At 39.7% G+C, this 25,323-nt stretch overlaps 1 protein-coding gene across 2 annotated transcripts in view; it reads right to left on the bottom strand.

Annotated features, from left to right (window-relative positions):
* SLC4A4 (solute carrier family 4 member 4) overlaps positions 1-25,323 on the bottom strand; it is a 308,892-nt gene that overhangs the window by 21,227 nt on the left and 262,342 nt on the right. For both annotated transcript variants that reach the window (XM_068974914.1, XM_068974915.1), the window contains exons 16-18: positions 12,602-12,715; positions 10,875-11,036; positions 1,005-1,183 (exon numbers count right to left, since the gene is read on the bottom strand). In XM_068974914.1, the coding sequence (XP_068831015.1) occupies positions 1,005-1,183; positions 10,875-11,036; positions 12,602-12,715 (455 nt within the window). The remainder of the gene's footprint in view (positions 1-1,004; positions 1,184-10,874; positions 11,037-12,601; positions 12,716-25,323) is intronic.

The raw sequence follows: 25,323 nt of genomic DNA, 5'->3' as shown, positions 1-25,323 counted from the left end.
AGACTCAATAGAACTATAAAGTTCTCTTAAAGCTATTGCAGTGTGTGATCTGAATTCATCAAGGGAAAAAAGTAATTCTTTTAAATCCTTTGTCTTTTAGAATCAGGGTTAAAAAATCGCTTGCTCTTGGTCAGTCAGTTACTGGCCTATTTGAAAGCCTTTTTTTTTTTTAAACAAGTTGTACCATTATATAATTACACCTTCCTTCACAAGAGACAGTTATTACATTGCCCCACATTCTAATTAACAAACAGCTCAAGGAATTTCCCAAATGCAATAAATCCCATCAGTCTCATTTCCAAATCAACAACAACAAAAGTAATTTTTAACAAATATGATTCCCATACAGCAACCCCCTCCCCCAGCTCCCAAGAAAGAATCACCCACTGTTGTGGCGTGAGAACTGATGGCCCAGTCATGTGAGCTAGTCACCCGAGCACTTAGGAGCAGAGTCTATTGCGAAAAATACACAGTAGAGTATAAAGGTCTCATAAAAGCCCTTCATGGCTACCCAGGCTGAACAGCTGGAGGTCAAGGTTTCTCAGTGCTTATGAGACAGAAAATTAAGTGGAAAATAAGAATTCCTTTCCTTTCATAGAATCTTGAAAATCATAAGCAGACTCAAGAGTTTTAGAAAGTCTCAACAGAGCTGAAAAATGAAAGGCTTTAGCCTTTAGTTATGATTGTGATATAGTACACACCACAGCTCCAAAATTACCTGCATGTTGAAGAAACTGAACGACCTGTTTGAGTTTTCACTCTGTATCATTTAGCCTTTTGCTAATCAAAGGAAATGTATGTAACTTGAAAAGTGAACTCAAGAAATTGTTGAAGACTCTCCCGAGTGAAAATTTAGTCCTTTCTAGAATAGCAAGTTCAGAATAAATCATTCGTCACCAGTCCTTTCTCCTCCACATTGGCCCATCTCCTTCTGACTGACACATAGATGTGTGGAGTGGCATGGTTTATAGAGCCATTTTCTCTTTTTTCCTGATTTAACATACCTCACTCCTAGGAACTTGGGCTGTTCTCCAGGTGCAGAAGTCTCTGTCTCCATCTTCAAACTGTCGATGTGAGCGATGGAGATGACAGTAGCAGCCACATACCACGGAAGGGCCATGAAGGAGCACACCACCATGAGGATGGCCACCCAAAAGAGATCCAGGTGATATCCAGCTCCTTTCTGCAGCAAGAGGTAACAAAGCCATGTGGAGAAAGCACACATACTTCTATCTAATCATATTTCCAGATGGGAGTTAAGATTACCAAAAGAAACCAATGCACTCTGCTTGGAATACATATCTACCGAAAGGTGAGCTCCTTGAACGAGGCTTCATCTTCCTCATGCTATCCCTCAATAATTAAACGCAAAACTGTCACATGATATACCTCCTTGAGCTAAAGTCACAGCTTGCTTGTTTATTGTTAATTATCCTCTCTGCATCCAATCACATAATTGGAACAACAGAAATGTACAACTACCTTGCAGAGTTACTGAGATCCTCTAATCAAGTAACTGAGGCAAACTTTCTTGTGGGAGCATAAATGGTAGTGATGGTTATAGAGTAGGAGCTCAATAAATGATGATAGTAGCAATAGTGATACTGATTGTTTTTAACATAAGCACAATAAGCTCCTTAAAAACAGATACAATGCACTCTTTGCTTGACTGTTTAGCAGTATGCTCTTCACTCAGAGAGTACTCAGCACATGTAGACTAGAGATCCGAAAGCAACCTTAAGAAAAGCAACCTTGGCACTTTATGTGGAATCTAAAAAAATGATATAACAACTTATTTACATGACAAAAATAGACTCACAGACATAGAAGACAAATTTATGGTTACCAAAGGAAAAATGGGAGTTGGGAATTAGGAGTTTGGGATTAACATAAACACAGTAATATATATAAAGTAGATAACCGACAGTGGCTGACTGTATAGCACAACCGATACTGAATCTTAACAAGCAAAAGATTTGTATGTGTATATATATATATATATATATATACACACAGATATATATATATCTAAAAATATATAATATGAAAAACTGAATCACTGCTGAACACCTGAAGCTAACAACATTGTAAATCAACTATACTTCAATTAAAAAATAAGGACAGAAAGTACATAAAAGACCATCTCTCACCTTTCGTAGTACAAGAAAATAATGGTTTAACAACCTATGAAACATTACACTTAAGGTAATTATACCCCCTTAATAAGAATAGGCTGATTTCAAACACTGCCAGAGAGTCACAATAACATTTACTGACTGGAAGAGCAGACGATGTAACAAAAGGTCTAGCTCTTTTACTCACTAAATAAATATTGTTAAATGTGTCCACAGTGTTATTCTATGATTATATTTCTCTGCTCTGTTTGTGAAGAAATCAAATGCCTAACCCCCCTAAGGAGCCTGAGCAAACAGAGCAGTCCATTTTCACAGCATGGGAGCGGCAGCGGCAAAAGCCAGTGTGTGAGCAACCTGAGGGAATGGAGAGGCTGACTGTAAAAAATGAGAGTGGGCTTTACCCTAGGAACCCGGTGACTGCTATCGTTCAGATCCTGTTACATTATTCCAAACACTACTCTCTTCTCACCAAAATGCCAAGATTTTACCCCTGGCTTGCACACATGGGTCTAATCATGTTCTCAGAGAACTCATCACAGGGAAGGGTAACTGACACAAGAAGGAAAAGCTTATTTTTACTTTCTCCAGGTTTAGCTAAGAATGAGAGCCTCCTTGAGAGATAAACAGGGTAATATATATTCATAAAACCAGTTCATTGCAGTACAAAGCATAAGGGTTTGAACTGGGACTAGTTTAACGTAGGGGATAGGAGGGCAAGGTAGTGACTAATGAGGTGAATATATGCTACATCTGAGGTTCTCAGTCATTCACTCTGTCAACAAACTCTGACTGCCAACTTATGAACAGACACAGGCTTAGGTGTTGGTGACATATTTGCAAATAAACCAGACAAAAATTCCTGCTCTAGTGGAGTTTCCATTCTACCGAAGGAGACACCGGTAAACAACATAAACAAGTAATCTATACAATATCTAAAACAGTGGAAAGCACGAAGGAGAACGAAAATTGGATTTGGAGGCTGAATACTGCGGGAAGCCACTGTAGGGTTTTAAAGCAAAGAATGACGACATGACTTGCTTACATTCTAAACGCCATGGCTGCTGTGTTAGAAGCAGACGGGAGAGAACAGGAAGCATGAAGAGGCTGCTGACATGACCCGTGCAAGCGACTGTCATGGTTAGAATGAGGGTGGCACCAGTGAACAGAGTAAAAGCTGGGTGCATTCTGGCTTTATATTGAGGTGGAACATAGAGGATTTGCAGACTTCTGCCTGCGGGTGTGTTGGCCATTCACAGTCTGGCTTCTATTCACATCAGCAGCCTCATCTCTGACCTTTGTCCTACTTGGACCTTACAGCCACTTTCAACCAATTCCTCAAATATGTCTTACTGATGCCTTTGGCGTCTTTGCCCACATAACATCCCTCCCTAGAAAAGCCTATATTTTTCCCTTGGCTCAGTCCTACTCATTCTTGAATAAGACTTAAATCAGCCTTCAGGAGTTGTTTTTTTTTTTCCTGATTGTTTTCCTTTCTCATCCCAGGGGAGATAGGTGAGTTTGGTTAGGTTAGGTCTCTTCCTTGATGGTTCCCTGTTAATTTATGCTTTCCTCTATCACGGCATTCATCATGCTGCTTTGAAATTGTAGGTGTGTTTATTTGTCTTTGATATTTGACCATAAGTAACATGAGGACCTGGACGGCATCCTGAATACCTAAGCAGAGCACAGGACGTATAGTCAATGCTCAACTGAAGTTTATTAAAAAGTGAATGATAAGTAGAATGTGTACATTCTTTTGAGTGGCAAATATAAACTCTTAGTTAGCAATACAAAAAATTAAAACTTACTTGCTGATTGGCAGAAATGTGAACCTTCTGTGGGGGTAAGGGGAAGGCGGACAACATCTGGAAATATCACATAGCTACAAGTTTTATTTAGACTAAATCACTCAAGACTATATTAGAAGTGCCAATATGGTAATTGATGGGCAGAATCCCCATATCTTGTCACCATGGAAACTGTAATAACCTAAGGATGTGCATACTGACCAGATCAATGGGTCACAAGAATAGTTGTTGCAGAAAAAGTCATGGAGGTGACTACTCCCATGCTTTCTCTCTCTCTTCTTTTAAATCAAGCCAGCTTTGTAACCTTTTTTTTTAAAGAAAGAAAATTATTTATTTTGGGCTGTGCTGGGTCTTCATTGCTTTGCATGGGCTTTCTCTAGTTGTGACATGCAGAGGCTAACTCTAGAGTCGCAGTACATGGGCTTCTCATTGCAGTGGCTTATCTTCTTGAGTGGCCTGGGCTCTAGAGTGTGGGCTCAGTGGCTGTGGCACATGGGCTTAGCTGCCCCTCGGCATATGGCATCTTCCCAGGATCAGGGATCACACCCATGTCTCAACAGGTGGATTCTCGACCACTGAACCACCAGGGAAGCCCCTCCATGGTTTCTTCAACTATTTCAAGTAAAACAAGTCTGAACTAGATATCCTGCAGACTAGTAAAAAGGGGCCACATAATACCAAAGAGGGTGGAATGAAGACTGTAAAAAGTAGAATACAAAGGTAACTGCAAGACCACCAGAACAAATAAAAGTTCTGGGACAAAGTAATTATAGACACATAATTACCCTGCCTCTTGACATCAAAAAGTCTTTCCCTCAACTAGGCTGAGAGTACCTGATGCTCTTAAAAGGAAGGGAGAACCATCAACTTGACCCGAAGGCCCTACCTGGTTTGTTTCCACATTGTTCTCTCTCCCAGCCCAACCCTCCTCCTTTCACTGCAGCCACAGTCTATCTGTCATTCATTCTCAGCAGGTTACTGGCTCTGTAAAGCCTCTTCCTACATAATGAGTCCTGTGCCCTCCTGTGTTCCTCTTACTACCCAGGCTCACTCAGCTAATCCTACTGATGACGTGTGAGAGCTCAGTGTAAGTGCTGCTAGCTTGGAACTCCCAGTACCTCTGGACTGGATCAAACCCTTTCTTACAAACTCTTCAAGCACCCTCCCGTGTCTTTCTTACTTATCTGCAATGCTACAATGTGATTGATTATTGGAATTACACATTTCTCCCTCAGGGACAAGACGATCCATGAGGACAGGGACCACATGCAAAGTTATTCTCTACTACTGAAACTCCAGCACGTGACACAGAGCCCACCACAGAGTGGACACTAGATAAATGTTCGTTGGATAAATGAATGCATGTTAATTCATCTGTTCAGAGCCACTCTGCTAGATCCTAGAAATATAATTACAGCTAATACACAGTCCTTGTCCTCAAATGGTTTATAATAGAGGAATAAAAGAGTTGGCGAAATCAACAGGCATACCACAGTGCTAAAGGTCTATAGTAAGGGTGAGCTTGCAATACCATGAGAAGGGGAGCACCTTTATTTAACTCAGCTTAAAGTCAGGGATGGTTTACATGGGAGGTGGTATCTAAGTTGAGCCCTAAAACATGAGCCATAACCGGCTGGAAGACAAGACATAGGGAATCAGGGGGAAAACAACAGGCAAATGGGCTGCCATTTTGAGAAAATTAAGTCGAGCTGGTGCTTAGGTGGAGATGGGAAAGGTATAAAATAAGGCTAAAGAAGTTAAGAACTTGCATGTTTTGTTAAAGACTTCGGAAGTTTTAATTATAAGAGCAACAGGAAGCATTTTTGTAAAATGCCATGTGACATCTTCTTACCCCTCATCCCTAGTGCCACTGCCTTCTTCATGTTCCTGGCTTCCTTTACATTCACTCAGCAACCCTCGACCCTCAGGGAAGCTCCAGTAGCCACAGAAGCTTCTGCTTTATACTTGTCTCTGACAGTTCACTCTCCTCATAGGGTAATCTCTTTAAAATCTCAGTCATTGCATGGTTCTTCCCTGCCCTAAACCCTTAATGGCTTCTTGGTTCACTTAGAATCTAACACCTAAGCACTGTAAAATTCTCCTGTATCAGTGTTTCTTATATCAATGTTCTATATGTGTTTCTTACCATAACCATTTTGCCCACCAGGAGACAGGTAGTAATGCCTGGAGATATATTTTTGGTCATAACAACTTGGGAGAAACAGTGTGACTAGCATCTAGTGAATAGAGGCCAGAGATGCTGCTAAATACCCTGCAATACACAAGATGGTCACGACCAACAAAGAATTATTCAGAAAGACAATAATGCTGAAGTTGAGACTGTTTGTTCAATGGTGATTTGGCCCCACTCCCACTGACTTTATCTTGAATCACTAATTCCCAGAGGCTCTAGTCACACTAGTTTATTATTTGCTTCCCAACACACCAAGCTCTTCCTCATCCCAGGGCCTTTGCATCTGCTCATATCTTTGCTTAGAAAACTATTTTTTAAATAAACATTCATTGGACATCTATGCTAGATCTTAGGAGATCCAACCAGTCCTTTCTGAAGGAGATCAGCCCTGGGATTTCTTTGGAAGAAATGATGGTAAAGCTGAAACTCCAGTACTTTGGCCACCTCATGCAAAGAGTTGACTCATTGGAAAAGTCTCTGATGCTGGGAGGGATTGAGGGCAGGAGGAGAAGGGGACGACAGAGGATGAGATGGCTGGATGGCATCACTGACTCGATGGACGTGAGTCTGAGTGAACTCCGGGAGTTGGTGATGCACAGGGAGGCCTGGCGTGCTGCGATTCACGGGGTCGCAAAGTCAGACACGACTGAGCGACTGAACTGAACTGATGCTAGATCTTGTGTTAGATAAAAACAATAAGACAGAATACCTCCCCTTGAAAGGTTTACAGATTATTACTTGAAGCCAGAGGTGGAAAAAAAGAACTTATTGTTTGTGCAAGATATAAGTACAAGGTCAATTCCAACCTAGCGGTGGATATGAGTAGTGAAGAGGGGAAATCCATGAAACTCCTTCAGGGTAGAGATCATGCCTGAGACACCAGTGTTCTATACATAGCAAGGACTCAGTAAGCTCACAAAAGGTTAAGTCTGTCCTCTAAAGTTTATAAAAGTCTTTATCTTCATGGATATGAATCCAAAGGATGTTCTGCTTTCTTAAACTGGAGAATATTTTAAGTACAAGGACAGGCACTGAAACTTTCACTTCCTTTGGATACTATATGTACTTTGCCAACATAGAATACCAGTCATTCAGGAGTAAATCCACAAAAGTAAAAAACCTCTGAGAGAAAATGACAAGCCCAACAGTGTATTTGGTAGAGAGATGATAACAAAGGGATCAGGGGCGGTACATACACATGAACAGATACAGAATAAACGTTCATGCTAAAAGCCCCCCTGGGTTCAGAGACCAAGGTGGTTTATGGGGACACTGAGAACCATGACACAGTTTTTCCCACCAAGGGAGGGGACACAGATTTGTACATAAATTATAATGTATTCTAAACTGAGATTCAAAGAGGTCTGAAAAAGACACCCAAGAGTACAGAGTGTTTAAGTGTGTCTAGTGTGAACCCACAAGATCTTCCTGCAGTGATGACATCTAAACAGGGCTTTGACTAATATCAAAATTCTCACATTCCCTATGAGAACCAGAGATGGGTTGGAAGGGTCTCGGTTATTACCTACCTTACACACTGAGTTCAACAACTCTGAGGACCATGCGGCCCCAGATAACAAAATTCCTCAGTATGTGTTTAGTATATCTGCCTTATGGAAATCAGTGTGATGGGCCACAAGAGAGTGGAAAAAGGACTAAAACATGGTCCTTGCCTTCAAACTGTTTTGGCTCAGAAAAGAAGAAAAGGAAATTATACTAAAAAAACTACTGCGCAAGATATTATGTGACCAGTGTCCAGCATGAATGTGTGTGTTCAGTTTTTCAGTAGTGTCTGACTCTCTATGGACTGACCCCATGGACTATAGCCTGCCAGGCTTCTCTGTCCATTGGATTTCCAAGACAAGAATACTGGAATGGGCTGCCATTGATTCTTTCAGGGAATTTTCCCAACCCAGGGATCAAACTTGCGTCTCCTGCATTGCAGGCAGATTCTTTACCACTGAGAAACCAGGGGTGACCAATGCATAGAGTAGTACAAACATAATAAGAGCAAAAAATAGGTGTAATAAAACTATATATTGTATATGTGATTATATAAATATAATAGAAATTACATTATGAGTGAAGATTTCACTGACAAGTTTTTATAAGGATGGAGATGATTTTGATAGGTGGTAATCATCGAAGAGTGGAGAGGAAAGTTTGAATAATCAGCAGAAGAAACTGGCAGATTTGATGCCAATAATTCATCTGACCAGTACATTTTATAGTATGCGGAATCATTTTAAATTTCAGGTGGGATTGTATCAGTTTTATCCCAAGCTAGGGCAAATGGACCTTCTTCAATGGGGAAAGGTTTAGAGGAAATAAAGTGCATAAACATTTAGAACTATAAGACTGACATATAAGAACAAAGTTTTTTTTAAAAGTTCCAGGTTTTGAAATGATGCAAAGGAGATCAGTCATTAACTCATGGTCAAACCATTAGAATAGTCTAGACATGAGATTAAAGGACTGAATCTAAGGCATGAGAGAAGGAATAGAAAGGAAAAAGCTAAAACAGGGCACCTTTTGTAGTTATCCAAGAAAACACAGTCAAATGAAAGGTTTTACCATAGAGTATATCAGAGAAAATTTATTGCTACAATGATCTAATATCTATTTCTGGATACTGATTCCAAATGATTTTCCCTCCCACGTCCTATCTTTACACTAAAATCACTTTCTTTCTGAGGAGCATCCCTTGCTTTGAGGTCTGAAGCTCAAACTCTCTTTCTGCTTCTGCCAATGACTCAGGGAAAAACCTTGAAGACGTTATGACCTTGCCGAACCTCGTTTGCTTTTGAGTGCTCTGCAGGAATAATGTGGAACATAACTAAGCAAAATGATGGCCACAAAAAGCCAAGTGCCTCGGTGTTCCTCATCAGTACAGAGTTGATCTGCACAATGGAAAGGAGGGTCCCATTCCAAACAGAGCAATCAGCCAGCCAGGGCCACTGGACTCAGAGCCAAAGCAAACACCACCCCGAACATGCTGCTTTTCACATCGCAATGCCTCCATCTCTCTCACTGTTTCAGGTTTCTTTTCTGAATCAATTTCATAGCAGTCAGGTCTCTCTATCATTTTAGACAGAATTTTCAATTTTCACATTCCACAGCCTCTTTCCAAACAAAATCTGAACCAAACAATATCCAGAGTGAGAAGCCTTCAATTCATGATCATGGTTCCACTGGTATCGTTAGATCTGTGTCAAAACACTGGCACTTATTCCAGAACTATTGTCATTCAAAGGAAAGATTTCAAATAAGCAATTCCAATGGTGATGAAAACATTTTTTAAATATATTCAGCTCCTATTTTAAGAGGTAAATCCTAATATGCCTTGATTTTCCAATGTTTTCTACAGGGAATAGAAGAATAAAATTTCAATATTTTATCTCTCCTAAATTTGCTAAATTCAAAATTCTGCATTTTATTAGTAAGGAAACTTAATGGGCAAAAAGAATAGGCATTTGCCTTCAAGGACACATACCAAATCTGACCAACTAGATCTCAAAAGTAAGAAGATGTTTCCAAATATTTTAGGAATAAAATATATTAGTCAACATCCATTTCTAGCCTTTCAAACTAAACAAAGACCGAAATGCCTCCCAGTATAGAACATCTAAAAATGCTCAGCAAAATACAGAAAATGTCTCATAGAAATCATGGTCTATCTGTCAGAAAGTAACAGAAATACTGGAAACAAAAAATAATGGCAGCAAGACAGAATAAATCTACCACATCAGTAAACCCAAGAGCTTGAGCCTGCCCTGTAACACTGGGCTAATCCTTGGGGAGCTCAGGCATGAGTTAGAATGACTGAATCCTAGGGACTGAACACCAATTCTAGGGACACATGAGGGGAAGGGTATAGATGGGAGACATCCCCTGAAATAAAACTAGGATACTCTAAACACAGTGTAGCCATTTGGTCAACTAGGAAAACAAAACAAAACACCCCCCCAGAGAGAGAGACAGTGAAGATACATACTTCTTTTTGCCTTGCCACTAGATATAATGCCATTACAAAAAATCTCTAAAGATATTCCTAACCATAAAACTACAGCTGAGTTTGGGGCTGGAATTCCCATTACCTTTACAGTTTGGAAAACTTTAAGCCTAAAACACAGTGTGAAGTGATCCTAGCCTTCCGTGAATTAGTCTTACCACCACCCCCTCAAAAATATATCAATGGATATAAAGTATGAACACTATATCCATCAAGCGTCTAAGCAATCAACAATATCTTCTTTGCCACATATTGTCCTGCAACGTAACATTACCATCCCTCCATCAAACAGCAGAGTCCATCCGCACCTCCTTGAACAGAGGATGACACTGTGACTATTTAGACCAATTGACTCTGGCAAAGGTTGAAGAAAACCCACACTTTTATATCAACAGTTTTTTAGAAAAAGCATTTGTCTTTGCCTTCATTAAGGACAGTTACCAAGTTAAAATCAGAAGGATAACAGTGGCTTAGTGGTAAACAGTTAATGTTGCCCTCTCCGGTGGTGAAGAAAACATGATTTGAAACAATCTTTTCCAGGATTAAATAAGGTCTTCCAAAAGTAGTACACTGAGGAAATGTGTCCACACAGGGTGATCTATGATGCTGTCAAGTCTTAAATAACATGCCAATTAAACTATCTTGCCTTTGAAGTAATTGGTATTTTTATGTAGAACTTACAAAGAAAGGAGAAGGCAATGATAGCTGTTGTTACGAACATTTACCTTGAGTTTGTGTTCCTTCCTGTTTACAATCACAGCTGTGATTTGCTGGTCCATGAAAATCAGGATGGTGACCAGCAAAGCAGGTATGGCAGCTGCAAGGTACACCCACCAGGGGTTTCCGCCAAACGGTGCAACAAACCAGCCTCGGTTTGGACTCGTTGGCTTGAAGAAGAGAGAAGACATTATTTGAAACAATATTAACACATACTCCATGATGAAAAATAAGTGGGGAAGACAGTTTTCTATTTGGAGAGTCAACATGTTAAAAAACAGAAACAGTTTTACTGATAGGTTAGACAAAGCTTATTCACCAAAAACTTCCTAAAGGAGGTTATTTTTAAGGCAATGTTTTAAATGAAGGAAAACTAAGAATATAGGGTGATGGAAAAGAAGTAAATGTCATTTTGCATGTTCAGGATGATCAAAGTAAGACTCAGGAGGGAAGAAAGTGATTTAAGGGACAGCCATAAGAAAAACCCAAATGCAATATTCATTAATGAGGGAGGCAAGAAACTACAAAGTCACCTTGAATCTTGTCGATAAGTTTTAGCAACTGCACTGAAGTTATGTCTACTACTGCCAAATTGAAATGGTTTCATAATTAATACATTAAAAGCTACAAATATTTAATGTTATATTAACTATTTCTTATTTTCATATTTTCCTATTCTTTTCCAAATTTTAAACAATACAAATAAATTAAAATAGAATCCTATCTATGAATTATTTTCTCCACATTTACTATTGAGAAATCCTCACTTCTCCTAAAGATATTTCTGTTTCACTTTGCTCATAACTCCATCACTGAACCTATACACATTTTACTACATTTACCAGGCTGTGAGGTTAGAAAGAAAGGAACTCTGTCTTGCTCTTCAACGTATTTCAAATCCCCAGTACAGGGCTTGACTTAAAGCAAACATTCAATAAATGCTAACTTAAATAACTGAATAAATGAGAACTTATCTTTGTTAATGACAGAGAAAATGCAAAAAAAAATTTGTTTGCTATAACACTGATATTCCTTTCTCATTAGGTAGTGATGAAGCTAAAACTGCTGTTAGTTTAATTTTTCTTAGCAAATATATGGTTATCAGGGATGAAGAGAAAGATTAGGGGTATTCTAGAAAATAAGTGAAAGACTTAAAATGGAAAATTTAGACAGGGATATTCAAGAATGACTGAAATGTAAATTTTACCCATTAGGTCTTCACATACCATCAGGTTTATAAAATGAGTAATTCTCATAACTTCTAATAATTAAAACTCGCATTATATAGAAACATGTGTGTTATAGCAAGTTGTTTGGTAGCAGGAAAATAGCACTGAATTAGTAATGTAACCTTGTATAGTTTATTTAATTTTTATAAGCTTCAATCTCAACTTCACAAAATCAGGATGATAATAGTTACATTACATCCTAGAAATATATGCATCAAGTTTATAAGTTGTTCGAAAATGTTTTGGATGTTTTAAATACTCTAAATAGATAAAACAGATTTCATAATGTATGTATTTTCAATCAAAATCAGTATAATGTGAACCTTGCATTTAGTGCTAGTCAGGCATTTAATTTCAGGGAAAAAATAGACAAAATGTATAGCAAGAGACCATTTATAACATAAAGAAATGGGTAACTATACAAAACTAACGCAGAGATAAGACAAAATAGAATAAGGGAAAGGAAACAAAATTGGGGAAAGACCAAAAGACAGAAATTCACCTACCTTGAACTCACTTGGCACAATTAGTTTTGGAGTGTCCACACCTACTAGAGCATCTATTACACAAAAGATGAGAATGGACAAGATAATGGCAAAGTCACTGATGAGCTTTCTTGCCTGGGAAGAGAAAAAAGAAACAGGAACCTTTAAGCATTGGATATATGTATGTCATATATATATGTATATATGTCTCTGTTTGAAGTGAATGAAGAATTCTGTTATTTGCTAACAGTTTTTAGTAACAGCTTTATCAACAAATTAAAGGAGGTGTCATACTGCAGGGAGATTATTATTTTTTTTTAAGTTGCTTTTGCATCCCTTTCTTATTAGGCCAGAAATAATCTAATTGCACCAAGCAGGTGTGTGTGTTGTATGTGTGTGCATGTGTGTGTGTGTGTTTAGATAAAGGAAGGGAATCAAATAAAATATATCTTTGAAGTACTGTACCCTCTTCCTGTATGCCACAGAAAGGAGAGCTGGATAAGGATGAAATTTCAAGACATGTTATAAAAATCTGCACAGAGACATAGAATTCTTTTTACTGTTTGGGAGGTAGTATTGTCTAAATGCACTGGAGAAGGAAATGGCAAATCATCCCAGTATTCTTGCCTGGAAAATCCCGTGGACAGAGGACCTTGGTGGGCTATAATCCAAGAGGTAACAAAGAGCTGGACATGACTGAGTGACTAAATAACAACAATGATGAGTACAGAGCAAGATAAATTCCACAAGGTAACCTGAAAACTCCAAGAACTTAGCAGGGAAGGGGTTACAGTTTCAGGCTAATGAATAGGACTGAAGACCTCAGAGAAACAAAAAGTGATGGAAGACAGAAATGTGATGGCTTCACTAAATTGGCCAAAGAAAGAATTTTTCACTCTAGGCTAGTGCTTAAAATTTCCTGCATGTGGAGCCTCTCTCTCTCCACTATGTCTTAACTGTGGTTACCATTAGCTTACAGCCTTTAAACTTCCTAAGTACCGGCCTCTGGCTAGGACAAGGGCTGGGCTTTGTGGGATGTGCATTAAACTCAAGTCTTTGCCGTGGAGTGGGTGCAGAATGGCCATATCTGATTCAGCAGGGGAGCATGGGACCATTGAGTTGATTGTCAGGGCCTCTGCAGTGACTAGTGGCACTGACAATGGCCTACAAGCATTACTGGAGCACAGACAGCTGAGTTTCCCAGTAAGGTATGTATTCACGGTAGTACATAATTTGATCATTCAACAGAAATTTACTTAGCACATTCAGCTCTCTGTATTCACAACTTCTGCTTCCATGAAAATGAAGGACCAACTCAACCTAATACTTTGCTTGATGCCAGGGATACAAGTGAACAAAACAGATACAATCCATGTCTTCATGAAGCTCACAGTCAAGTCATAGTTGAGGAAGCCTGCTCCTAAACAAAATCAGGATTGATTCAGCAGTGGTCACATTATCTCAGGGTGAGCAGTGAGCTTTCTGACGCTGCTAGATGAAAAGAGATCAGTGATGGGACTTAGTGGCTGCACAGTTCTTAGGACAGATGGTCTTTTTAAAGAGCAGTATGACTACGGCAAGCAGGTATTCAAGAGAAACTAAAGTGGAGAATGGAATTACTTGGCAATGTGGGTGTGAAGGACATGTTGTAGTTGTTCAGTCGCTCAGTTGTGTCTGAATCTTTGCGACCCCATGGACGGCAGCACACCAGGCTTCCCTGTCCTCCACTTTCTCGCAGAGTTTGCTAAAGTTCATGCTATCTAATCATCTCATCCTCTGCTGCCCCTTTCTCCTTTTGCCCTCAATGAAGGCAGAGTTATGCTCAAATCTTGACTGTGACTGGGTGCCAGGAGCCTTGAGGACTCACTAGCAGCAGGATCAAAGACGACCCTTTTGACCAGGAGTTCCTTTCCCTCTTGGAGGACTGGTCTAGCTTTCTGGAGAAGCCCACACAGAGGAGCAGAGAGCCAGCTATGAGACTTTAGGGACAATTTAACACTAATCGCATACAATAATACAAGCACAAATAGATGGCAGGGATCAATCTGGGGAGCATATAGTATAGCAGTTAGAAACACAGTTTTTATAATCAGATTGTCTGGCTTGGAACTCCAGCATCATTATTTCCTAGTTGTAAATACTTATCCTTTCTTAGCTTTAATTACTCCAACCACAAAATGCAGCCAAAGTAATCCTTATGACTTCATCAGTTTGTTATAAGAATTAAATAGGATAAGCCATGAAAGTGCTTAGCATAACACCTGCAACACCATAAACTTTCCTAATATACATTAACTCGGGTTATTTCAAGTTCCACAAAGTCTTTTTGGCTGCAGAAACCACTGGAATAACTCAAAAATCTACTGTCAGGAGGTCTTTGAAAGGAATCTTGAATTCCAAGAAACAAGAAATAAAAGCCCAGTAATAATATGAAACTGCCATGCAGAGCTCATTTTGGTTGGAAATATCTGGAATCACTGCAGAAAAAAGAATGTTTCCAGGGGCTCAGTATTGGAAGAAACACCCATTTCTTTAGTTTGTGCGAGTTAAGTTTTGACACAGGCAATTCGGGACAGTCTGGCAAGTGATGGTTATTGTGAAGCAGGTTTAACATCAAGATGTTACAACTGCTCTGGTCCAGTAGGTTGTGAATCACTGAAGACCAGAGGTCACTGCAAAGGCAAAACAAGAGTTCTCTCTTCTTTATCACCCTCCCAATCCTTACTTAGCAAGTCCAAGTTTTCGACAACTCCAATATCCTAGAAATTGCTCCAAAAGAGGGTAATGGCTATTAAAAAGTCAGTGTTTCTCCTCACCTCAGCCCCCACCCCCATAAACAGGAGGAGGGAAGCAGAGGCTAGCAAAGGAATCCAATCTTCCATTTCTTGGGGGCCCGCACCTCTGGCCCTTCTAGGAGAAAGACCTGCCTGACTGAAATCACTACCAAGTACCGGAGAAATGTAGCTTCTTTACTCAGGAGAGGAGCCATTCTCAGCCTTCCACACACGAGCACCAAAGCCCTAAAACTGCTCTTTCAGTAGTTTTCTCCATCTTCATTAACGTCGATTTTTCCTCCCCTCTATTGCTCAGGCCAAAAACTTTGGACCATCCAAACAACTCTTCTCTTCCTCTCACATCCTACACCTAACAGGTCAGCCAATTACCTTCAAAGATCCTGTCTCTTCTCATCACCTCCATTGCTATTCCCACCCTTAACCACTATCTCATATGGTTCCTGCGTCCCATCTTCCTGTCTCTCCACTCTCCTCCTTCAGAACATTGCCAAGGTATTACCCAGGATAATTATACAAAAATTTAGGTCAGATAATGTGGAAGGTAGAATAATGCCCCAGTAAAGATGCCTAATTCCTTGACTCTGTGAATATGTAATGTAACATGGCTAGGGAGAATTCGAGTTGCAGGTAGAAATTAAGGGTACTAATCAGATGACCTTGTGATTGGGGAAACTAGGATTATTCCAGTGGGTCCAGAGTAATCACGGTAATTCCCATTAACTGAAAGAGGGCGCAGGAGAATCTATGTCAGAGAGTGATGCAGCATGAGAAAGACTGGACTGATCACTGCTGGCTTTGAAGATGGAGGGAAGGGGCCAAGAGCCAAGGAATGTGGGTAGCCTCTAGAAGCTGGAAAAGGCAGGGAAACAGTCTCCCCCAAAACCTTCAGAAAGAACAGTCTTGCCAACACCTTGATTTTAGCCACTGAGACACATTTCAGATTTCTGACCACCTGATCTCAAGACAATAAATGTGTTTCAGACACTATGTTTGTCATTATTTGATATAGCAGCCATGGGAAAATAATATAAATAAACAGATAATTTATCTTAGTTTAATCATTAGTTTCACAAATTTATATATTATATATAAATTTGTAAGAACTCTTGGCAATGGCCTTCTTGTCAAGTGTGACAATATTACTATATGTATCACTGTTCTTCAGTCTCTGAATCATGTCTGATTTCTTTTGCAACACCATCGACTGTAGCCCACCAGGCTCCTCTGTCCACGAGATTTCCCAGGTAAGAATACTGGAGTGGGTTGCCATTTCCTCCTCCAGGGGATATTCCTGACCCAGGGATTGAACTTGCGTCTCCTGCATTAGCAGGTGGATTCTGTACCTTTGAGCAACCAGGAAAGCCCATATCATGTGTGTAACAGTACCTAAGAAGTCAAACGCTAATAATTCAGGATTACATTTCTTAAAATGTATGGGGAAAGAAAAGGTACTCTATTCATAATATTGCTTAACTCCATTAAAAATCACAGCCAGGATGATATGCTCTGTACAATATACTGGCTTCTATTTCCCCTTCCTTCCCGTTAAATTGTACAATACTGTTCAGGAACAGCAGAAACCACCCCTGGAGGGTGTTTATTGTAAGACATTCATTTCTAAGATATTGGATCTAATTTAAACTTCATAGTCAAGGAAATTGATTTTTCCCTGGCCACTTTTGTATTCAACTCTAAATCCTCTAATTAGAGAAGGTAGGTAGGGGTGCTATTTTAGCAGGCTCTTCTTATCCTATACTAAAATTAACCTTTAATTTGAATGAGGCAAAACCAACAGCAGAAACTAAAAAAACAAGCATTAAAAATGCCCTAAAAATGTCAAGCACTGAGTACATCCAGTTTACTAGATATATTCTAGGACTCGAATACAAGAGCGTGGCATCTGACTTTAAGGAATAAGAATCACCCTCTTTGGGCTTTTCTCACATTTTCCAAACATATTTAGCAAAAGAAACATGGATGGATTTCCTTTCATTTTTAGTTTATTTTATCCTTCCTTTTCATCAAACTTGATCTCCTTAAAAAACACCAAAATAGTACTCTTTTATATAAAGAAAGAAATCAAATTAGAAACCCATAGTTCCTAATTTCCTAATAGCTATTATTGATAATGATTAGAAGTGCCAAAGTTTTCATGAGAAAACTGTTCCTACAAGATTTCACGCTAACCCTGTGGATTCAGAGGCCTCAAATTTAGCTTGGACAAACATCATAACTAATCGGTCTATTCAGTCAAATGCTCTAAGTCCCTAAGTCTCTCCAGGCTCAAACTTCAACATCCTAGGAGTATAAACTATTACAATCTAAGTGAAACACAAGTTGACTTATATATCAAGGACTAACGATAAAAAAAATTTTTTTGCTCTTTTTTGAATGGTACACAGATGTGCTATGACATATAATAATTCCTCCACTCATGAATGGTGAAAGCAAAGCATATTTCAGTGAAGACTCTTTTATATCAGAATAGTTTGAGGGTTTTTTAATTTACCATTTTAGCCATCTCATGGGAAGAGTTGACTCATTGGAAAAGACTCTGATGCTGGGAGGGATTGGGGGCAGGAGGAGAAGAGGACGACAGGATGAGATGGCTGGATGGCATCACTGACTCAATGGACGTGAGTCTGAGTGAACTCTGGGAGATGGTGATGGACAGGGAGGCCTGGCGTGCTGCAATTCATGGGGTCGTAAAAAGTTGGACACGACTGAGTGACTGAACTGAACTGAATAATAAAAATGAAAAGAAAAATATTTCTGTCCTCTTCAGACTTACAAAATATCCCAATGAATCTAATAAAAAGCAACCTGGCTTAAATATTTAAACTACCAAAGCAAAGAAGAAATTAAGTGGATGGGAAGGAATATTCAAATAACCATACGCTGTTCTCTTGTTCTTGGGCAAAAACAACCTAATAAATCTGTTATACACATACTCTTCATGAAGGATGATACTATATTAATTATTAAGAGAGTCATAATTGTTGAGACACCAACAGTGAGAAGCTAGTTAATTTACAGGGATAAAAAATGAATTGGGTTCCTCAGAAGCCCCAGAGGGTATTTGGTTTTCACTTTGCGAGGATGCAGCTGCTCCCAAATTAACTGGGGGAGAGGCTGTGAGCCTGCAGAGTGGTTCTCAATGGATGGAGCTGTTACAAAGAGACAAACACAGCAGCAGGCACCCTGCGGGTCCTCAGTAAATGTTAATTCATGATATCAATTCTTCTCATGATTGCAGTGCATGGAAAATGCTAAACAATACTGTAAAAAAAGCATTTATTCTAGATGGGAAAAAAAAGTATGTCAGAAAAATATGTGCCTTTTGGCAGTCATGAAAAGGCAGAAAATATCATGAAAAAATTTAAAATTTGATCCCCTCAGTTAGAATTAGAATTTGGGCTTCCCAAGTGGCGCAGTTGGTAAAGAATCTACCTGCTAATGCAGGAAATACCAGAGACTCCACGTTTGATCCCTGGGTCAGGAAGATTCCCTGAAGGAGGAAATGGCAACCCACTCCCGTATTCTTGCCTGGAAAATTCCATGGACAGAAGAGCCTAGTGGGCTACCGTCCATGGGGTCTCAAAGAGTCAGACAAGGCTGAGAGTGAGCACACACACACACACACACACACACATAGTTAGAGTTCACTAAAAGGAAAGTCTGATTTAGACTCCAGGATTTCTATGTCATAAGCTCCAGAGTCAGAGAGATTCAGGGAACTAAGAGGGGAACTGGACTGTGTTATTTATCTAGGAGGGCCTCAGAGCCTACCAGTGAAAGTCTACCAGAAAGAGATTGTTTTTCCAAGCAGGGGCAGAGGGGAGTGGGCCTAAGAAAGTGGTTTAGCAGGGAAGTTAAGGAGACTTCAGCAGTCACAGCCTCTTCCTCCATTCTGCCTCAAACTGAGCAGAAGAAAAAGACCCATATGACTGAGTGCCAGACCCAACTAAGTAAATCACCTGGAAAATACTATGTCCAAGTCTGGTCACTATATTCTAAGTTGAAACTGAAAATTTGGAGCTGACTCAGAGAAGGATGACCAGTAGAATAGGAGTCCAGAAAACATACCACACAAAAAAATGATGAGAGACCTCAAGAAGTTATAGTGAGTAAACTACCTTCACACATGTGAAATCAGTCATAGAAAAGAAAGACTACACTTGTTCTGTGTAGCTTCAGAAAGCGAGGGCAGACCCCGAGGACAGAGGCCATGGAAAGGTTGATTCGTGTTTCTATCAGGAATGCCTTGGAGATGTGAGGTTCCCTGAGAGTCATTCAAGCAGCCCACAAATGAGCACTTGTCAGGAATGAAGAGGCAATGTTGGGCTTGATGCTATTCAAAGTCCTAACACTAATATCCGATGATTAAGACTCAGTTATCAAAACTTCTTGACCCTCTAATAGGGCCATCTTGGCTATATCTCCTCTCCCCCAAACCATGATAACAAAGGGTTCCAGGGCTTTTAAAGAAGGTGGTTCTATAATATTAAGGAACAAAAAATCAACATCTTAAACGAATAGTTAATAAGTCATATGTATAAATTAAGGGCTTTCCTGGTGGCACTAGTGGTATAGAATCCGCCTGCCTATGCAGGAGACATGAGAGACTAGGGTTTGATCCCTGGGTCAGGAAGATCCCCTGGAGGAGGGCATGGCAACCCACTCCAGTATTCTTGCCTGGAGAATCCCATGGACAGAGGAGCCTGGCAGGCTGCAGTCCATAGGGTCACAAAGAGTCAGACATGACTGAAGCAACTTCACGCATGTATAAATCAAAACAATCTAGAAATGGCACAGGAGACCATTTTGTATTAATGGATAGATTTCAATGCTGGGACTTTTCTGTGATGGATAAGTAAGTTGATAGTGCTTCTGACCCACAAGGTACCACAGCCTAAAAGTCTGCTTCTTTCCACAGATTACCTCTATGCAATCATGAAAACCTCTCACATCACACAGCAAAATGGACTTTGCAAAAAGCAGACAAACAAACAAACAAAAACTCTCAATAAACACTCCAGTCAATCAATGCTCCCAATATTTTCTTTTTCCTTTGGGTTTTTCTCAATTTAGGCCAACTGTAATTTTTGTCATATGTCCAAAATCTTTGTTGAATATTGAACAGATTGGGTTGCATTTAAAACCAAATATCCCTTTGTCATTCTAAAGGGAAAAATATGAAAGCCAGTTTTGGATTAAAAACAAATTTGACTTTAAAAATTATTGTTCTTGGTACAAAATAACACAAGAATTTGAAAATCTGATTCCCCTTCAATGAGAGCAAAGCCATTTTTTAAACGAGTTTCCATGGCAGGATGTGGTCTGATAGTTCTACAAGAACTAGCCAAATTATCACCTAGTGTTATTAACACTAGAATGTGATAAAGAGTACGGGCCCATTATTCCTTCCTCATATTTGGATACATTATTTATTTCAGTTTTTACTATGATAGTTTTTACTATTCACCAAGAAAGCTTCTGAGAGAAAAAGAAAATGTAGGGATGACATCTGATTCTTGTAAAGAGCTGTTTATTAACTAAACACAGCCAACATTAATAGAATTGTTATAGCCCAAAATGACAAATAAGAATCAAGGTTCCAAAAATACAGCTAATTGTGGAATCCAGACTGTTCTACATGGATTAAAAACTAAGTATGTCACCTAAAAAATATACTCATTATGTTTTCATTCAAATTCCTGAAGCCCTACACTTTTTTCTCATCCATAAAGCCAATACCTCAAAGACCACCATCAATTTATTTAGGTCACATAAAGTCACCAAAGTGTGATCCCACTGTAAGTATGAATGGGGCAAAAGATTAAATTAAATCATCTCATTTAAAAATGCAAAAACAGAACTTATTCAACAAATATATATTAAGTTCCTACTATATTCCAAACCTAGACAGCATATTAAAAAGCAGAGATATTACTTTGCCAACAAAGGTCCATCTAGTCAAGGCTATGGTTTTTCCAATGGTCATGTATGGATGTGAGAGTTGGACTGTGAAGAAAGCTGAGTGCCAAAGAATTGATGCTTTGGAACTGTGCTGCTGGAGAAGACTCTTGTGAGTCCCTTGGACTGCAAGGAGATCCAACCAGTCCATCCTAAAGGAGATCAGTCCTGGGTGTTCACTGGAAGGACTGATGCTGAAACTGAAACTCCAGTACTTTGGCCACCTCATGTGAAGAGTTGACTCATTGGAAAAGACCCTGATGCTGGGAGGGATTGAGGGCAGGAGGAGAAGGGGACAACAGAGGATGAGATGGCTGGATGGCATCACTCCCAGAGTTCGTGATGGACAGGGAGGCCTGGTGTGCTGCGATTCATGGGGTCGCAAAGAGTCGGACACGACTGAGTGACTGAACTGAACTGAACTGATATTCCAAACCCACAAATTACTTGTCTTTGTATCCTTATCATCTAGTATTATATCAAGCACACAGAGCCAAAACAATTTTTTCAATACTGAATGAATATATTAACTATAGGATATAGTTTCTTTTTAAAAAAGAAGGATCTCAAATAACATTCTGCTCAAATATCATCTAAATAAAGCAAAGAAACTGTCAAAGCTATTAATAGTACTTGGAAGTTACAGATTTTCTCTATTTAAATGACAATAACAACCAGGAGGATATTAAAGAATCTCATCATTATATCAATGCAAGGAAGCATTAACACCATTGCTTATTCTAAGAGGAAATTAAGTAGATCCTTGAGAAAAACACTTTCATGCCAATTACATATATCAGCTGGCCACACTGCATCTGACTATGCCGAAGTACCAATTCAGTTCAGTTCAGTTGCTCAGTTGTGTCCAACTCTTTGCGACCCCATGAATTGCAGCATGCCAGGCCTCCCTGTCCATCACCAACTCCCGGAGTTCACTGAGACTCACGTCCATCGAGTCGGTGATGCCATCCAGCCATCTATAATTCTGGCTAATTCAGAGGCTCTATAGATTTAAGAGTTCTAATCACAATCCTGCTCTATCTTTAAGCTGACTGCTTTCATTTTGCCACCATATGTTGCAGAGATGGCATCTATGCTCCATGAGTAGCATCACTGGTTGGTAGTGGACTCTGGAAGAACATTTCCTGTTAAAGCCCCGAGGCATCTGCTAGGATCACCGATTATGCTATGATGCTCCTTCAGGAAGTTTTGATGACAAAATATTGGCAAAAGGCTTGAGGCCAATATAACAGAACAGGAAATGTATGGGACAACAGACCACTGTACCCCTCCTAAAGGGATGGGAAGCACAGGGGGCAGTCAGGGGAGGGTACTGCTACTCTACCATATTCCACTGAGCATCTGGAAGTATCTGACAGATTAAATTCCTGGGACTTGCCTGGCAGCCCACTGGTTAAGTCTTCGCCTTTCAATGCAGGTGATATGGGTTTGATCCCTGATCAGAGAGCTAGGATTCCACATGACTCATGGCCAAAAAACCAAAACATAAAACAGAAGCAATACTGTAATAAATTCAATAAAGATTTTTAAAAGGGTCCGCATCAAAAATAAGAAAAAATCCTGATGGACTATTTATTAGTTAGCAAAAGACTATTAATTAACAAAGACTATTAGTTAGCAAAATTCCTGATGGACTATTAGTTAGCAAATGCAAACTGTTTCATCTTAAGTGCTCAAACTGATGGACTGCCAGTGGCTGGCTTCATGAGGGAAGGTGAGAGTGGATAATCAACCCTGATGTGGGCAAAGACAATGAGAGAGACTGAACTGGGGGACAGAGGCATACATGTAAGTGAAAGTGAAAGTGTTAGTCACTCAGTAGTATCTGACTCTTTGCAACCCCATGGACTGTAGCCTGCCAAGGCTCCTCTGTCCATGGCACTCTCCAGGCAAGAATACTGGAGTAGATAGCCATTCCCTTCTCCAGGGGATCTTCCCGACCCAAGGATCGAACCCAGGTCTCCTGCACTGCACCCAGATTCTTTATCATCTGAGCCATCAGGGAAGCTCACGTAAAGGAGAGCTATTACAGCAGGATAATCAAATGGAGATGAGTTTAACTTGATAAAGAAAATCCTAGAAAGGTAAATATGATGGATATCATTTTTGTCATATCAGATCCTTTTCTACTCCTTTCTACCAAGCTCACTGCCTTGGGAAGCTGACCTATGTGGTCTACAATAGGCTCCCTTGCTCTCCAGATTTCAGAAGATTTCAGCCCAGACAGGCTATTGGGAGAAGAGAGAGATCAGATTATTGATTCCCATAGCTATATCCCTTTGAGGTTGACTCAGGCTGGCTAAATTCCTCAAGCCAAAGGAGGTCACGGGGCCCCTCTGGAAAGCTCTACCACTCTCTCTTCTCTCGGGTTCTAGCAACCACTCCCATTCCACATCCTTTGAGTCAGGGATCATAACAATTCCACTGTTGTTATCATTGGACATTAAATGCTCCCTTGTAGTTTCCCTCAACCTAATGTCACCTTTGTACATCACACTTTCATTAAGCCCCTCAGACCATCCTAATCTGAGTGTCTAATTTTAATTTGCTAGATGACAACTGTGGATCATCCACAGACAGAGGCTGGCAGCAGCTGCAAGGCAGACCTGGCCTAAAAATGGAGATAATAATGGACTCTGGGGAATCTGTACTTCCTTTTCACTGCTATAAGCACAAATTAAACATAGAGAATTTTATTTTAGGAGATGGAATCAGAAAACTCTCTTTAAGATTATAGAATATTAGAGTTTAAAGGATATTAACTGCCATCTAGCTGGGCTCTCCTGTTATGGGTGTGGACTAAAGTCCACAGTCAGCTATCAAAGGGTGCACTGTTAGTTACTGGCAGAGCTGGCCTTCACATCCACAGCTTCTGGGTTCCTGCATATGTGCTCTCTCCATAAATTGCAGCATTGACCTCTACTTGACTGGGCTCCGCTAGCCAACAAGAATTGAGGGCCTAGCCTGCATCCAATCTGTTGCTAACTTATGCGAGGAATAAAACAGAAGTGTAAGAGTTTCCCAGCAATTCTCAATCTTGATCGGCTAACAACTCATACAAACATTTAGAAACAAAAGTACAAAAAGAGAGGGATGGCTGTGTGAATTAAAGGAGAATTGGACACTTTGTATGGCAAGGGCACTGCCATCCAGGATTAGCATTTTGCAATTTTAGAGGTTCCACGTAAATTGTTGGTGAGAGTGAGGAAGTAGTAACAGTTAGGCTTGAATACTAGCACAGTAATCACATTTAAGCATATAAGTTTTAACCGTAGAATATAAAATACAAGTATGTACTATGCTAAGTCAAGTCAGTTGTGTCCCAACTCTTTGCAACCTTATGGACTCTAGGCTGCCAGGATTCTCCGTCCTTGGGATTTTCCAGGCAAGGATGCTGGAGTGGGTTGTCATGCTCTCCTTCAGGAGATCTTCCTGACCCAGGGATAGAACTCATGTCTCCTGCAGGTGGGTTCTTTACCACTAACGCTACCTGTGAAGCCCAAAATACAAGTATATGAATCTATAAACATATTTGCTCCTACTTACAGAGATCATACTTCTAAATGAAAACATATTTTGGCAAATGAGAGGAAAAAAAGATGTTCTTATAATTTATGTATGTATGTATTATTAGTTAGCTATAACTGTGAAGTGGGTAGGGGAGGGAGGTGATAGTGTGAAAGCCTACGCACTTGAACAGTTCTCCTTGGAAATCAAATATATGTCTTCCTACCAGTTTATTTTATAATTTGGTGTAAGCAGCTGTAAACAAAGTTGAGAACCTTCTCAACAGGAATTGTAACTAGATTGCCTTCACTATTTTATTTTCACATATTCAATATTTTCCCAACTTTTCTCAACAGTGTTTATCAAGGTCTGAGAAACTACCTGCTTGGACTCTTATAAGGAGAAATTTCTTTAAGTCCAAAGAGCTATTATCGATTTTGGAAT

The sequence above is a fragment of the Capricornis sumatraensis genome, chromosome 7 (assembly GCF_032405125.1).
Source record: "Capricornis sumatraensis isolate serow.1 chromosome 7, serow.2, whole genome shotgun sequence".
NCBI lineage: Eukaryota > Metazoa > Chordata > Mammalia > Artiodactyla > Bovidae > Capricornis > Capricornis sumatraensis.
Note: the sequence above shows the minus strand (reverse complement) of the source record. Positions and strands in the feature narration are given on the sequence as shown.